The following is a 17,508-nucleotide window of genomic DNA, read 5'->3' as shown; positions in this document are numbered from 1 at the left end:
TTCTCTTTACATAACAAAAAGTCTGTCTTCAGTCATTCCTCTCAAATGTCATAACTTCTCTGTTCACTCAGATGCACTGAACCCAGTTACAGTGACATTGAAGCAGGAGTAGGAGAATTCCTCTTATATTTTACCCAGTAAGCCAGTGATTTACTTGTATAGTTTTTTATATATAAATCTCACTTTTTGAGATGTAGAAAGCATCAAAAACAGATGTACATGTATGTTTATTTTTTATCAAATAATAAAAAAGAGATTAGAATTCTCCCATTATATATAATGTTTTGGCAATAATCTTTGGTCTTTTCTTCAGCATGTCAATGAAAACTTAAAAGACTCTAGAAGCTTGATAAATACTCTGAAATATTATTTTGGCTTGGCGATACCTTTGTTACTTCTCATCACTACAGTTTTTATGAATAACTAAAAATTCAAGCATCCATTGAAAAAGAGCTCTAAAATAACTCAACTTCAGTTACTTTCATATCTAAATGTATCTTGCCAATAAGCACATCTTTTGCTTTCTTAGCAAAAACAATCTAATGTTTTCTTTATATTATGAAACAACAGGTTTTACCTTCTAATATCCTTGAGCTTGATAGATACAGTACACACACCTTGGAGGCATCTTCTGCTCACTTTGATTAAGCTAATAACCTTGTTATACTCATGACTCATTTTTAAATCAGGGCTGCAGCCAACAATCATTTTCATCATCATCAAGAGATCAGCAGATTAATCTGCTGATCTCTTTCTCCATCAATTCATTCTATTCTATAAAATGTCAGAAAATAGTGAAAACTGTCACAATTTCCCAATGCTCTGTTGCTTGTTGTCCAAATCCAAGATATTAAATTTACTATAACTAGAAAAATCAGCAAATATTCCCTTTTCAGAGCTGAAACCAGTGAAGTTCTTGCATTTTTACCAAAAAAGAGACTATAAAATAAAAAGATATGTTAATCAGTTATCCAGAATAGTTGGAGATTAACTTTCTGTTAATCAAATAATCTAATCTAATCTAAATACACTCAAAATACTGCAAAACTCCAACTACAAATACCATCAAGTACACATGAAGTACTTCAAGTGCTCCCTATTCAGAGCTTTGAGAATAATTCAGGAAGTGGTTGTTCAGTTATTGCGTTGATAATAACATTACACCATTTGCCATTTGAACATGTTTATTTTATCAGCATGTAAAATTTCCCTGAAATGAAAACAGATGCAATATTGATTGACTCAGTACAGTAGAATGGTTTTTACATTCACGTGAAAACGCTGCTCCCTGGTGGCGAAATGTGACTCTCACAAGAATGTCCAGACACTCAGATGACATGCACCATAAAGTGACTTTCTGCTCTCTATTAAAGCAACTCATAATGAAGTATTGCTTCAATACATACTCAAACTATTTTTTAAAATATCCCAAAATACTTGTGACACTCAATAAAGATACACTTTCCTTTATTAGGTTCATCAATATTTTACAAGCAAAAGAACGTAATAAAGGCCAAATTAAATATCACACGTATTATATGAGGCAAACATGTAAGTACAAGGGTTCTGTGTCCTGGGGATGTCCACCGTCTTTAGATCTGAGACAAACAAACAAAATCTCTGTTAGACTGCCATCTTGTGACACATTTGTGGAGGAAAAACATACAACTGATCAGATTGTTTTGATACCTACTCATCTATACTTTGTCAATGCCAAGCTCTTCAGGTGTGGAGATTCCAAGCTCATCTAATGTTGGCCGCAGCTCCTGGATCAGGTATGGGTAGATCTCTTTGTGGGGGCCGGCTTTATCCTACAGAAATAACAAGCGATAAACCCTGTTAATCATTAACCGATAACCAACAAGTGCAAAGATGCTTACTAGCTGAATTATTAGCCAGCTCAGACGCAGAGCTTTTCTCTCACCTTCACCGCTTCCAAAATTCGGATAGCGCTGGCCAAGTCGTTTAACCTCCGACAGGCTCTCAGTGCAGCCTCGAGAATCTTTGGCTCAGGTACCAGATCATAACCAATCAACGTGTTCATCCCTGAAACATGAAATCACAGTTTTTAAATGACAGACAAAGACAGAAATAAAAACAGACACTATCAGCCTCATTTTCCACTTCATTTTATCTGTTGACTAAACAATGAGGCTGCAGATATTCTACATATTTTAAATTGTAAACAATAAAAATAAACCTCCGTAAATAAGGCACACCGTTGCTCTGGGTGACATACTTGCTCATTACAATGAACACGGGCACTGCAGTTTATTTTGAGGTGATCCCACGTGCACCATACTGGAGCCAAAAATAATCACTAGCGCATCGAATGTGTATTAATCTGTGGCTGAAAATAGTCCCTGAACAAATGCACGATTTACGCCTTTTGGGTAATGTTTGCTAAAAAAAATACAGTGCCCAGCTGTTTCATGAGATGAATTAGCCGTTTTTAAAAATGAAATTTGATATTTATGACTTGTTTTTAAAGATTTATGTCTTCAGCAGGATTGAATGGGGCTACCCTGTCTGTGACACTCAGTCAGGAACGGTGCAAAGTTTTGAGAGATGGAATAACACACACGGTTGGTTTTGGTATTTTCGTGGGATTGGCTGACTGAGTGAGAAATTAACTAACTAACTGAAAAAAAAGAATGAGAAAAATTAAAACTAAAATATTGGCAGCCTTATCTGTTAGTACCATCTTAAAGCTGTGTTCTTCCAATAAAGAAAAATAATCTTTGAAATATACAAGTTAGGAATACAAACACTAACACAAACCACCTCATTTGTAACTATTTAGAAAGGACATCCTGCATACATTGTAATGTTAAGTTCAACCAAAAGGGTTCCTACTGAGCCATTTCCTGAGTTTCTGGTCTTATCATTTCTCACTAGATAACAAACCTGTTATCTTTCCCCTTCTGTCCCTCCACTGAAATAATCTCTTCTGCTGTGCCTTTTCGTTATCAGAATGATACAAATCCAGCAGCTCAGAGTAGGGCTGGATAATGAACCTCAATACTTGTTTTTAACCATGCAGATTTAAATCCTAAATTTGGCAACTTTTGTATATTATTATAGGCAGAGCTCTTTTACAGTTGCTTGTATTTAAACACTTAGCATTTGAAACAACATTTGTCAGTATCAACACCAATAAAAACTGCAAAAGCACACTGAGAGGCTACGAGCACCACAGTTGAAAAAATAGATTGGCTGAAAACTCCTCCTGAGGTCTAATTATAAGTGATGATTAGATCAAAGACTCGTAGGTTGACTGCAACACTGTTCACACTTACAGGATATAAGTGAAAGTTGAACAGAAATTTGGCATATTTGTTAAATTATACCCTTTACTGTTTGTATTTCAGAGGTCATATGACTGTACAGTATATCAGACATTTCATACTGTAGTAATATCCGATGAATACCTGACAAATCAAGGTACTTCATCACATTAGTACACAAATCCTGTGACACTCCAGATCCTAGATCAGACCAAATCTCTGCTAGTTGAAAAATCTCTGCCTTACCTGTTTGAAACTGTGCATTTACTAATTTACATATATTTTTATGTTCATAATGCTTCTAACTTTAATGATTTTGCTTTATCATCATGCCATGAACGTACCTTTCCTCAGCTCCCATGCATCAATGTCTGACTTGTTGAAATAGGTGACCCAGCGGGCATCAAACTCCTCATCAGTCTCTTGCTTTCCATGTGAGTAACACCTTGAAGCCAAAAGAGCTGCAAGACGAAAACAATATTTAGTTGAGCGATCTTATCACCTATAAAATAACTAAAAGGGGCATCTAGTGTCAGGTTATGTGGAAGGGCAAACAGTGCACAGTCAAGGATATCCACACCCTGTGAAGTGGAAAAGGGACAAATGCTGTCAAGTAATGTAATGCAGCTGGATCTTGGCCAGCGTCCTGGTGTGACCTATCAAAATGAACACACACTGACAGACATACAGGGACTTCACATATAACATATGTTACGATATGTGAGGAAGAGCTTGTTGGACTATTTGACAAATTAATTTCATTTCGTGGGTTAATTGTAATCCGTTTAAATGTAGATTTGTCCAATTAAACTTATATATTCAGGTAGTTAGTGACAGTTGAAGCTAGCTGAGCAATGATCTGAATGAACAATCACAACAATGTTAAAGAAACTTGAGTCTCATTATTGTTGTTATCTGTCCCAAACCCTGCCCTGAAGTCCAGATCCTTCATGACTAGTTGGTTGATCATTAACCTGCTTTTAGTCCCGCAGTTAGCAGCTAGCATCAGCTATACAACCACAGGCCCGAGTCTGAGCCTTACATCTGGGTCACGGCAAGGACACAGACACCTCCGAGCTGAACACCGGGACATTTACAGAGACACACACACTCAGGTTAGCCGCCTAATGGCTGTACTGGACTAAAATCTACATCATCTGACTGAAACAACAGTAGGTTTAATGCTGCGGTATGTATTAATAGCGGATAGTTACACCGGTTAAGCTAATATTAGCTAGCGTGATAGCACCGCTATGTGCCGCACTTGATTTCCGCTATAACGTCGCCCTGGCAGTTAAAATGACTGTAAATTTAAGAAAAATCATAGATTATAACAAAATGAGCAAATACCTTGGCTTCCAGGTTGCGTGCGGGTTAAACTCCGGACACCGGAGACTGAGAGTCGGACGGCGGCTCTGAACATGATGCGGGACAACCAGCGACACGTACCGGGTGAGGTTTGGCAGGAGGAAGCTAGTGCTGCTAACTGTCGGCTTAGTGCGGCACGTAGGCGACTCCCTATTGCGCATGTGCAATATTGCAGCTCATTGACATTTTTTCTGTGTTGTTGACCTCCTGGTCCTGGTCCTGACTTTGACCTAGAAATAGAACTGTAAAGGCCCATGATTTTTTATATGTCTGTGCTCATTTTAAGTGTCCCGAACATATTCATACATACATTATGAGAATTATAATCATGTTTAATGGCCAAATATGTTTATGCATACAAGGAATTTGACTCTGGTTCAATAACTCTCAGTGTTTTCACAAACAACACAACAATATTCAGAAGGATACACAAGGAATGTCTACATACATGCAAAACTGTTTCTATGAACTGTAAACAGCATACAAATGAAATGCTGTGAAGTGCTGAAATAAATATTGAATAGTTAAAAAAAGGGACATGTTACTTTATATGCATACAGTAGGTGGTTATGTACATTTTGCAGCCTTTTTAAATATACAGCAATGAATGAAATCTATTGCAAATTTTGTATTTTATAATAAATAAATATATATAATTTGTAGGTACAGTGGGTATTATGGTGTTCCAGGGTTACTGCACAGTGCCACAGTGAGTTAACTGTTCAAAAGTGTTACTGTGAGGGGGAAGAAACTGTTCCTGTTTCTGGTGGTTTTGGTGTACAGTGTTCTGCAGCACCTACAGGAGGGGAGAAGAGAAGTTGGAGCAGTCTGTTCCTGTCCTGGTGGGGGCAGTGATGGGAGGCTTCTCTTGAAGACCACTGTCATCACCACAGTTTTGAGCGTGTTTAGCTCCAGGTTGTTGTGACCTCACCACAGGAACAGCTGTTCAACCTCCTGTCTGTACGCAGACTCATCTTTGTTTCGGATGAGGTCAATGACTGTTGTGTTTTCTGCAAATTTCTGGAATTGAACAGACAGGTCTCCCAAATCCAGTAATAAGATAAGAGATAAGAAAAGATAAGACTTTATTGATCCCCAGAGGGGAAATTCATATTACAGCAGTGCAGGCAACAAGGAAACAGATCTAGTAACACAACAAAATCAAAAATCAAGTAAATGGAATTCAATCTATATATATTAGGCCTATACATTATAAACAATACAATACTTAGGCTATTTATATACATGACCTGACTTGTGGGTTGTAAAAATAGAAAAGTTGTGCGAAGAAGTGAAGAGTGTGAGTACACTTTTAAACACAGCCTAAAATTTAAAAGTTGAGTTGCATTTCCAAGAAAAGTTAATTTATTTCAGTCATAGGTGACATATAAATAGTAAAGAACATACATACTACATACTAATGTGATTATTTATGGTGCTACAAATTTCAATTCAAACATATACATTGCTTTTCTTAACAAAGTTAATGAAGTTAAACAAAATATTGCATAAGACATTAAAATTCAACATGCACATGTATTGTTACAAGTCATTCAGAGTATCATCACATTGTCATTCAAACTTGAAATTCAGATGATTTCCTTATTCTAGACTTATTTAAACTTGATGCTGCAAAAATAAATGCTGAGAAATTAAATAAATTATGTTAATTTCCTGATATTTGATTAAATTGAGTCAGACTTTGGACGTTCAGGGAGCACCTTTACTCCAGTCATCCAGACAGAGTCTCTTGGCTGTGTGCTGTGAGGAGGGACTGTGTCCTGGCCTTAGCAGAGCTCTACATTTCTCTGCGTCCTCTGTGGGAACACTGGCTGTTTGGGGAGGTTGGTATCCAGGCTCTTGGGGATCCAGAGGGTCTTTGGAGAGCAGGATACAGATGGCAGGGACTGTCCTCTGTATGGTTATATCTGGTGCTCCACACTGTGAACTCTCCCAAACCTCATTCACTGTCTTGTAGTAGAGCTTGGACACCTGGTGGAGCCCACCAACTTTACGTTTCAGAATCTCTACACAGGTGATCGTCTTGGTGACTCCTCTGTCTGAGCCAGTGAAGACCACCTGTCTCAGTGATGCCCCATTGCTGTCTTTTCCTTCCCCTTGCATGCGAGCTGTTGCAAACCGCAGTAAATTGCGGATCTTGCTTCCTTCTTTCACTCGCATGTGCAGGATGTCTGCTGCAAGTCCAGGAATGGGATAGGGACTGCTGTCCTCTGTGCGACTCACTCTCCTGAAGTTGTTCTGGCCAAGTTTTGGAGACAAAGATAAAACATCAGGATTGAATGAAGAAGATTGAGGTTCCATCACAGAGCTGCTTGCAGCATTTGAACTCTTCATCTGACCCCTGGGCTCAGTCATTGCTTTAGAAAGCAATGAAATAACGGTGTAGGATGCTGTTTCTGAGCCTGCAGCCTCGGATTATTTGCATATCTCCCTTGAGATCTGAAGCACGTTTCTTGTCGGTTTAGGATAAGAAACTAAAAACTGATCAGCTTTGTAAAGCAAACTTAGGACTTATCTTGATCTTCTTTCTTTCCTCTGTCCACGTTGCATTTTCATTTTTTCCTCTGAGCTCTGAGATGACAGCTAGCAGAATGAAGAGGGCATTTCTTTCTCTAATCCCATTGACGTGAAGGAAAAGATGTCCTTGCTCTATTCAGTACTGAGGACAGCTGATGCCAACAAACACATATGAGGCTCAGAGAGAGACATGTAGCGTGGGACATAGTGCTCTTAAAGGCACATACAACATTTTGCTTCATTTAATAATGTCTGTCACATTTTAGTTTGTCGGTTTTGGAGGGAGGCTTTTGTTAAACCCTTAAGGGCTCAGAAATTTCACTTCTCCATGTGGTTGCTTGAATTATATGGATGAATAGACGTGTTAATGAGATTTAACAAGGCATGCATTTGGAACAATTCTTTGTTTTAACTGAATTGGTCTTGATTGTCCCATTTCATTGACCTTCTTAATGTGCCTTTTTGCTGATGTTTCACTAAATTACACTCTCACTGGGGTAAAGAAATGGCAATAATAGTTTTGGCAACACACAGTATATCACGGTTTTTGAGACAACTTTCACCCTCCACTATCATCAGACAGCCATATGGTCCTTGAGAAATGTCTTCCTCAGGGCTATTACAGCAACTTCACAGTTCTCCTCCCTTCAGTCCATCGCCTGCTGGGCTGACCCAGAAAAAGCTGCTACATAATTTGTGCCTCTTTTGAATCAATGACATTCATGAGAACAATTATACCTTGGAGCTGATACATTTTGCCAAACTTGCATAAAACCACGAGAAAAAGATCTGTATCCAGATGCCAACAGAGGTGTTTTCTGTCTTCAGAGGAGCTGAAGGGAGGAGGTCAGGAGGCAGCTGTGGGGCTCATATGGATCCAGTATACTGTTATAATGGTGCATTTCTGCCTCACAGGATGGTATGCACCCCATGTTATTCACTGACTCGCAAAATTAACACAGAGATGTGGTTCTCAATGGGGTCAATATAGGTCTGAGCAAATAACAATTGGTCCTCAAGAGGATCATCCACTGTATGTGAATGTAAATTAAATGCCCATTAACTGTCCTTTAGCGAATATCCACCTCTTGGGAATATTGTAAAAAACCTTTTGGATATTGGCTGTAGTTCACTGGAATCCTTCATGTGATTCAAAACTCTTTTATTTTATCTCTTTTTTTTGGTATAAAGGGTATGATTGTTTTTGTGTGTGACTCTTGTGACACATCTGGTGTGTTATGTAGTTGTCTAGTGTTGTTTTTCCTGAGAGGAGAATGTGACTCAGGTCCATGTCAACACATGTTTTGAATGTGCCCAAAATTCTGTCCAATATTAACATCTGTCTCCACTTAAAGATATTAAGAATTATAACATAACAATTATGTTTCTTTATGTTATTAATAAAAAGGCCCAAAAAGGGAGTTGTTACTGCTTACAGCTCCATCTTGTGGAAGAAAACTCACATTACACAAATAACAAAATAAGAAGTTGTGGGAAAGCTGCTTTAAGTGAAGGGAAACACTTGAATCAATTGAAGAAAAAAAAGAGCAAACATTGTAAAAACTTTATTTAAAAAGTCTGTGGTTATAAAACTTTTACAAAATATGTGATTATAGTACAGTTATGACACTGGTGGTAGACACAGATTAAACTACACCAGACTGTAAATTATAAGGCAAAACAAAAAGCTTCTGTAGCATCATGACACAACAAATTATAAGATATAGTTTAAGCCATCTAATATAAAAGCTACTGAATACTGAAAGAATAGATGCTTCACAGGGTTTAATGGTTCAATGTCAAACACATTTGACAAGAGCAATATCAGACAGCTCATTGTTTAATGATTAGAGAAGTTCAGACGTAAGTTAGTTCATGGGTTCATCTCAAATTTGCACTCTAAACATCAGATAATGTAAGGAAATTCTAAAATTGTCAGTGAACAGTAATAAAACTGTTTTCTTAGCATGGCATCGTAGCAATGACATGTAAAATTTCCTTGTGGATGCTGGCTTCCTGAGTGTTGATGTGGACATCTCCCACTTGACCATTTTCATACCTGAGAAAGACAAAAGCAGGAAACTGTTGTAGGAAACTGAAATATAGTCTGGACAGAAAGGTTTTTCAAGCAGATACGTCTCTGCTGTGTTGTCATGTTCTACTCACACAAAGAGGAAACGTGTACACACATGGTCGGATATCGGACACACCCAAATGTTCCCATGTTTTTGAAGTTCCTTTGAAGTAATGACTGTTAAAAGACACAAACACCTTTTAAAAAACAATATCCAAAAAAATCACAGCAAATCCCGTGGCATTATTTTCTTATATTTACCTTCACAGAGTGCAATGCAGTTTAGGTTCCTGCTTTGCAGAAACCTGGCTTGCCCCAGATGTTCCTAAGACAGGCAGAGAGTATAAGATGAGAAATGAACAAAACGAGAGGATCTGCATCGAGACAAATTTTGAACAAATGTGAATGATGCTGCACCTGTTTGATTTTGTTTATTCGGTTGTTTCTCTTTATGAGTTCTTCTTTGGTGAGTATTTGGTGTCGTCCTTTACCCATCTCTGAACAATGAAAAGGATATGTTTCAAAAACACACCAGAACCAATAAGCAATTATTAATGCTGTTTATATGAAGAGTATTAGGAAATGTTTTAAAATGTGCATTTATACCAGAATATCCAAATGATATGCTTGAGATCGGGCTTAAATAGATGCCTTTCCCGTATGCAGCTCCATGAAGCTTAAATAAGACACATGCCAAAAAAGATCAGATTACAGCTAATGAAGACATCAGTTTAGTTTTAAAGAGGTGTCACAGGTCTAACTTTAACCCACGATCTACCAAATCTCCACTGTGAAATTGTTAGGCTTACATTAACTTCAGTGTTATATTACCTGTAACTTTGTATAAGAGGCATTAATCAGCCCGTTTCGTAAAATAGAATGCCAGTTTTCAATGTGGGAACCACTGAAAGAAAAGAGAATAGAGGTCTGAACATATGAAGTAGGTATTATGTTCTGTATGTGAGCACTGATATGAATGTTTTTTTCAGTGACACAACTTTGATTTTACTCACTGGAAAGCAAAGGTGCTGCCATGAAGTTTCCTGGCAGCTTGAAAACGAGCCTCTTTGGACGGGGGGCTGCTGATCAGCAGGAACTGGTGAGGCGTGTGCATAAACTTCAGTTGCTAGTGTGCACCAAGTGATTACAAAATATATACATTAGTATAAAATGCATATAAAATATAAAACATCATCTAATATGTGGCTGCTACTAATGAACTACTTTGTTAAGAAAACACGTTCTAACTGTAAACTGCTCCATCGTACCCTGTTCAGTGGAAGTTTGACAATGTGTGATCTGTTGCTTGCTAAAATCCTGTTGTCAAACATACAAACAAACACCTGGATATGAATCTAAGAAACACTCTAATATAATAAAATGGCAACTTTATGAAAGTGAATAAAAATATGATTGAAATGCTTGTTAAGATTGTGTCCCTCACCACTGCAGTAAGGGATAGGCGAGAGGGTCGATCTTGTCCATCTGCTTCTTTATTTCAGTATACGGACCCTGCGTATAAATGTGAAAGAGACATTAACCACCTTTCATATTATTCTCAGACAAGCAGAACCAGATGTAAATCTTGAAAATGGTGTCATGAGTGTAAGATTTAATTTAAGATCAGTCACCTGTGCCATCCTCCTGATTAACAAGACACCGTCTAGAGCCTTTTGAAGCCTGTCATAGCTCTTTCTCTGCCACAAAAAAATAACACAACTGATTCAGAATAAATAAACACACACTGAATAGTCCATTTCATATCAAGCCTGTAATAAATTAGATTAGTTCAGGTGATACCTTAGGACTAAAGGCCAGGGTTTTGGGGTTGCATGGATCAACAACAGATGGGTATGGTTCAAATATGATGCCTTTGCGTGAAGATTGAAGAGCAGCTCTGCACATAGCCACCAGCAGGTCAACTACCTGTAGAACAGAAATTATTGAAATACAGTGATCTTTCATTATTGTTACCCACACTATCTAGGAAAACAAATTATGGATGTGTTACTGACCTCTGCACCAGTAGCAACCTCCTCCGTAACTCCAGACATAACCCCCAACGTATAAAAGGAAAAGACACAGAGTTCTCTGGTGCAAACTGCTGGCTAGAAACACACAAAGCAGAATATAAACAATGGCAATGCCAGTCTTCTTAGTGTTTCAGCTGATTAGCCACTAAATCACAAATAAATTTCTTTGTAGGAGCGTACCTTTAACATTGGGCCATTCTGAAACACATGTCGCTCATCACAGACCACACAGTATTCATTCAGTGTGGGGATCCTCTGTTCAGCATACCTCATTATCTGCGTAAACAGTGAAAAACAAATCTGATTATACATTTTTCTTACATTTTGTCTCACTGTTTATATGAGCAAAAGCCACAGCATTTTTCCTATTGTTAAAGATCCCTTCCAGACATGTAAATACTCTCTGTAAATACCTTCTGTCTGATATGTTTTATTTTTTTCCCCCAAAATTTTTTTAAAAAATCAGTCAAATAATATTAGGCCATAATTGGCTATTTGTGATGTCATGAATCAGGCTCGTACGTACACATCTTATACTGAGATTTAAGGTGAGCACAGAGACACTTTCCACTTTCAGCAGACATTTTTGGGCGGAGGGGGACTTGAAACCTGCATATAAATGAATGTCTATTACATTCAAGCCCTTGCCAAATGAGTTCACACAATGTTGAATAAGCCCATCACTACCAGATAAATCTCTCTGTATTTCACAGTATACAGACTTTTCAAATCTGGTTGGGTTTGACATTCCCACATTGGCTAGAGGAATGCATACTGCGCATGCTCTATGGGCAGATCATGCGCCCTAGAAACATCTGCTGGCTGAGCCACCTAATTTCCGGTTATCCCTCTGCTAACTTAAATGCCATACATCCATGCTTGAATGGGGATAAAATAATTTCTTCTAGACTTTCCAAATGGGCTAGGGTTAGCTTTGAGCTAACTCCGGTGCAGTGCATTTTTAATGTTTAAAACTGCACACTGTTCCAATCAATAAATCAAATTACATAATTACATATTATTATGTTTAACCATACTGTGATTTCATAATTAGAGACTGTACCCTACAGTGTCTGACTATCTGAGTTATGACACTTTAACCGTATTCTCACCAGTTCCTGTCTCTGAACATTCTGTGCTGGGTTCTTGTGACGTCACATGGTTCCTATATCTGAACACTCTGTGCCTGGGTCTTGTGATGTCAAACGGTTCCTATCTCTGAACATTCTGTTCCGGGTTCTTGTGACGTCACATGATTCCTGTCTCTGAACAGTGTGTGCCGGGTTCTGGTGACGTCTCAAATGAGCTCACTGGAGGTATCAACACTCATGTTGTTCTAATCATTTGATTTTATGTTTTTATTTTTTCTCACCAAATGGATCAACATAAACTTATTTGTGTCATCATCTTCTCAAAAACCATTTCATTTTACATTTCTTTTTATTATTCATTATTAATGTGAATGGTGGAATATTCAGAAATGTGAATTTTTGCATCATTTGCTGACAATACAACAATGCACTGTAGCTGGCCAAATCTAAATGCACTTGGAACGTCTCTGCTGTTTCTTCCCAAACTTCTCCTCTCAGACCCCAACACCTCCTTTATACTCCTCTTCTGTCCACTTTCAGAAGACACAGGAAAAGGACACCGGAACAACCGGCAAACATATTCAGACAACAAAGAAACATCTGCGGCTGCTTCTAGCATTTTCTCAGAAAATTTATAATTGTAACTGTTTTATTATCCTTTCAAGATGATCAATACTGTACCTGTACCAAGAAGCCGTGTTGTAGTGTTGGAGTGGTCTTACAGTGCCTGATGGCCTGGGAGGAGAAAAGCAGCTCTATCAGCTGTTTGGTGCTAAGCTGCGCTGATGACTTCACTGCTGACACCACCACCCTCTGTGGAGGAAGAGACACAAACACTGCTCTTAAATACTCTGGTGACCTTTTATTTTACGGGTCCTTTAAATATATAGTAATTTCCTGGAAGGTTTAAATGTAATGGTCAATTTTCTGGGCATTTTGCAATTTTTTGGTGAAAAATATTCAAATGTAGGAAAGTCTTATATTTTGATTCATATGTAGCTCTTAATTTGCAAAATGTAATCTAATATACCAATGTAGTTTGAAACACGAAACTAAACACTGAAAACTGATGTGCCATATTTTATGTCAGTTAAAGAATTGTCAAGGGTTCGCTCATTCCAGAAACCAATCCTGGTCCTGCATTTGGTGTTGATGTCCTCCACCTTTGTCATCAGCTTCCTTACAGATGTCTCCTGATGACTCTGGAAGCCTATCGCACACAGCAGTGTTTATTTCCTTTGCTGTTTCTGTAACAGTGTTTTTTCCACAGAACTGGGTTGTTAGCCCTGTGCCCAACCCAACCCCCAACCTGGAGAACCAGTGGATTGCACTTTGCCAGGCCTCCTCTACCCTTTGCCCTGGATGACTTGGGTCTCGCTACCAGGAGACTAAGCTCCTGCCAGTATAGTTCATGGGTTCATTGAGGCACGCAAGCCCACCAACCACCACAAGGTGGCAATCCTTCGGGGAGTCTAGACTGGACACCAGAAGGAAGGCATAAGAGAGGAAGACCCAAAGAAACCTGTCGTTGAACGATGGAAAGAGAACTGAAAGGCCTGAGGCAGACCTGGGGTATCATCCAAAAGTTCACCCTAAACAGACAGGAATGGAGATCCTTTGTTGCTGCCCTACATGCCAAATAAAATGAGTGGGCATTTACAAAATAAAAATGCCTCTTTCTGTTTTTTCCCCATAATTTCTACCAAATTGTACCAATCTTTCTGTAAAATGCCTGAGAAACAGACTGTTACATTCTGGGAAATTACACGGAAAATTTCCAAGAAATTAGCATAAAATTAAAGGATCTGTAAAATAAAGCATTACCAATACTTCCAGAACTTGAAAAGGAATAGGAGAAATGATAACCTGGAAAGATTATTGCAGGCACAGAAGTACAATACAGAAGGTCAATATGATGAAGATCTGAGTGGGATCAAAACATTGTCCTGATTACATTTTGTGGCTTGGAGTGGGTGTGCAGGCATCACTTTTTTCATTGAAGCACAGAAGTAGCCATAAAATATTTCCACGAATCTCATAGAAATGTATTTTGAAGTACATCTTTAATTTACCTTTCCAGTGGGTGTATAGGTGAAGAGCTCTCCTGTGGGATTCTTGATGGTATAGGCAGTTGTATGATTTGTGAAACGATTCAGTTTCATTGCAGGCAAATCGATCCTATCCCTAACAGTAGGTTCCTGGAGCTCGCTGGTTCTGCTCACAGTGAGTGAGGTGAGAAATGATTAGATTCCCAAGAAGAAATTCCCACAGTAAACTGGAGCTGAACATACTGTACTATCACATACTTTGATAGTGGGAGCCAGATGCTAAATCTTGCACGAAATTTCTTGATGGTTCCACCAGGCCTGAACCAGCTGTGTCTCTTCTTCTGTTGGGCTACAATGTTCTCGTTAGTCAGATGTTTCCACTCCTGAGCTATGAAGACTGTGAGAATACTAGGGAACAGAAGTGAAGGGTTAGTGTTTGTACAACCAGAAGGGGTCTATGAATAATATAGAGTGGGATAAAACCATATATCCTTATCTATCTCTGAACTGAATAGTTTGAAATTGTATTTTGAATAATCGCAGCACTAGCATCGCCATAAAAATTGTAATACAAACACTCACTTCTGCAGTTGTTTCCCAAAGCTGAAATTATCTGTATTGGACGGCTGAAAGACTTCAACTGAAGGTGCTGTGGTGAGAAACATCACTAAATCAGGTGTCACATTGATGTACAGTAAATTCTGTGTGTAGCAATGTTGTTGATGCTCACCGGGTCCGTCAAGATACCGAGAAAAAGAAAAGTGCAGACGAATAATGATTGGCTCTGATGGTTTAATCATCCAGGCCTTGGCCACCTCCTCCTGTGGACACCAAACAGTGTCAACATATTAAACAGGTCCAGATGCCATGACAGCAAAGATGTTACTTGAATCGTGTGTATTTTTACTTCAACTTACTCCCAAAAAGTTGGCATTAATGTTTAAGTCAACATCCACATCCTCTATTGACCCATACTCCCTAGCAGGAGAAAAGGAAGGCAAAAATTAATTGATCAAAAACATGTTTTTCTTATTGTTACTTCACTTCACTACTTCACTTGGATGTTTGAGCTTCACTGTGCAGAATGATTTATCTGCAGAATTTGACACTAGAAAGCTGTTTTCACATTGATCTGCTGAAGAAGGAAAGTTTCAAGGTGTGTACCAACAAGCATGATTTGTGACATCACAACTAGTTTGGAGCCAATTGTGCTCCAATTTTCAACAAATGTGATGTAGAAACCTGAAGCCTCCAGTGCACATACACTAAGAATGGGCTTTAAAGTGAAGTAGGAGACATCTTGTGTCTAGCAGTTAAACTTTTGAAATGAATAATATTTATATGATATTCATAGATTCAGAATTTTTCAGTGAGGGAGAAGCAGTAGATGTCATTTTAAGGACTTTAAAGAGGCAATTGAACTTTTTTTTATGCAGAAAGATCATATTAGACACAAATTATCATTACTCAAAGCAGAAAATTTTTATATGTCTTAAACATGTCTGGAGGGGATCTTTAACAATGCAGAAATGCAGCAGAGATTTCTTCCCTTTAAGGCCATGAAGATTTAAGATGATCAGACGCTCACCTGATGGAGACTGCAGAGTCTGAATACAGCGTCCTGACTGCCTCGATGTCTGCGTCCAGCTGGGGGTGGCGGTACAGGTCAGTGGGACAGCTCTCCTGCGGAGACAAACATTGACACAATTACCTTATGGTCCAAACAGCTCAGCACTACAGGAGGCTGAAGGATTAAGACCACTCGCAGAGTAGAGTTTCACATTTGAAGAAACACCTCTGTTGTTGTCTTTACTTATGTATGTATTCCTAAGTGTCATAGGAAGATAATAAAGTGAGTTTTACATGGATTCCACACAGGATCTCTTCTGTGTCGGAGTCCTCATCAGTTTCACTCTCTGTCCACTGCTGGCACTCAGTCTCCTGTTGGTTTAATGGGAAAAGCTGTCAATCAAACAATCCTCTTATTTACACAGCAAACAAAGAAGACTGACTGTACAGCTGAGACCACCACTGATTTTAATATATTTGCAGGAAATTTAGAGGGTAAAATACTCTATTACAGTGCTCTATATGATGCATATGAGTATCACATGGTAGTAAGTAAAGACAAAAAACTGTACTATCCTTTTTTAGAGCTATCAATAGTTTTGTGATATTAACAATATGAAATAAGAAAAAGAAGAGGAGAATTGACTCACCATGTGTTCAGTTGTTTGGCACATCTTCAGGAACAATCAACAGACTGTTCACTCCACTGTGACTGATACAATTAAACACTATGCTGGAAAAAAACATAGTTGACTTATCTTAAAAACAAAAATATATAAATAAACATATTGCAGCCAGTATTTGCTTCAAAATTTAGACATATTTTCATTATCAAGATGATTGTTGTCTTGTTGCTGCCTTTAACAGCATCTGTGAGGACAAGAGACGTTGGTACTGATGTTATTGGCACAAAACCACAGAAGCTGAGTTCTTACCTTTCCTTTCTGAGACAAATCTGGAGCTTCCGCATATTTCACTCAAGCAAACAATGTAATATTATGAGAAGAAAGACACAAAAATCTCCACAGTGATCTTGAAACCATAAAAACAAATTAATATTCCTGTTTGATGGCTCGGCTGGCCGTCTTGGTTTGACTGTCCTCTCCCCCTGTGGTTTTGAGCAGCAGGAAGTGCCACATGTTCAGTCTTGGTCCCCAGTGTCACATGATTGGCTGCAGATATTAACAGACTGATCAGCTGAACCTGGTCCAGACAGAGGAGAGGCTGAGGATGAGACCTGCAGCTCCAGTCAGTGCTGTTACTTCATGCTTTTTTTGCACACTTACATTATCTCTGTCCTATTTGTGTGACATGAATGCCATTGCCTGCACTATTTATACACTATATGCTTCAGTAAAGGAGGAGAGGCAACCCCCCCCCCCCCCCCCCCCCCCCCCCCCTCCCCCTCCCAAATAAACAAAGCAAATGTATATTTCATGTTATCCTCCAGATGTCAAGATGTGAGTTTTAAGACTGTGATGAGAACAAAGATCCCTGGTG

The 17,508-nt window shown here is 38.6% G+C and overlaps 3 protein-coding genes across 3 annotated transcripts; all 3 read right to left on the bottom strand.

Moving 5' to 3' along the window:
* Positions 1-1,450: 1,450 nt before the first annotated feature.
* Positions 1,451-4,779, bottom strand: LOC122986049 (cytochrome c oxidase subunit 5A, mitochondrial). The gene is made up of 5 exons (XM_044357114.1): positions 4,638-4,779; positions 3,632-3,748; positions 1,925-2,046; positions 1,694-1,811; positions 1,451-1,598 (listed from the first exon to the last, which is right to left on the bottom strand). Exons 1-4 carry the CDS (start codon positions 4,708-4,710, stop codon positions 1,698-1,700), a joined length of 426 nt encoding a protein of 141 aa, XP_044213049.1. The 5' UTR covers positions 4,711-4,779; the 3' UTR covers positions 1,451-1,598; positions 1,694-1,697.
* A 1,132-nt stretch (positions 4,780-5,911) lies between these two features.
* rpp25a (ribonuclease P and MRP subunit p25, a) lies at positions 5,912-7,031 on the bottom strand. The gene has a single exon (XM_044356488.1). The coding sequence runs from the start codon at positions 7,029-7,031 to the stop codon at positions 6,366-6,368; it is 666 nt and encodes a 221-aa protein (XP_044212423.1). The 3' UTR covers positions 5,912-6,365.
* A 1,731-nt stretch (positions 7,032-8,762) lies between these two features.
* LOC122985853 (protein mono-ADP-ribosyltransferase PARP6-like) lies at positions 8,763-16,743 on the bottom strand. Its single transcript, XM_044356825.1, has 22 exons — positions 16,659-16,743; positions 16,303-16,380; positions 16,028-16,122; positions 15,357-15,417; positions 15,170-15,260; positions 15,022-15,088; positions 14,698-14,847; positions 14,464-14,605; positions 13,073-13,204; positions 11,481-11,576; positions 11,283-11,375; positions 11,068-11,193; positions 10,899-10,964; positions 10,712-10,779; positions 10,536-10,584; positions 10,281-10,393; positions 10,099-10,171; positions 9,874-9,943; positions 9,685-9,764; positions 9,529-9,592; positions 9,360-9,444; positions 8,763-9,252 (listed from the first exon to the last, which is right to left on the bottom strand). The coding sequence occupies exons 1-22, from the start codon at positions 16,680-16,682 to the stop codon at positions 9,156-9,158; spliced, it is 1,920 nt and encodes a 639-aa protein (XP_044212760.1). The 5' UTR covers positions 16,683-16,743; the 3' UTR covers positions 8,763-9,155.
* Positions 16,744-17,508: the final 765 nt, after the last annotated feature.

The sequence above is a fragment of the Thunnus albacares genome, chromosome 7 (genome assembly GCF_914725855.1).
Source record: "Thunnus albacares chromosome 7, fThuAlb1.1, whole genome shotgun sequence".
Lineage (NCBI taxonomy): Eukaryota > Metazoa > Chordata > Actinopteri > Scombriformes > Scombridae > Thunnus > Thunnus albacares.
The sequence above is the reverse complement of the archived record's forward strand: the minus strand, read 5'-3'. Positions and strand labels throughout refer to the sequence as shown.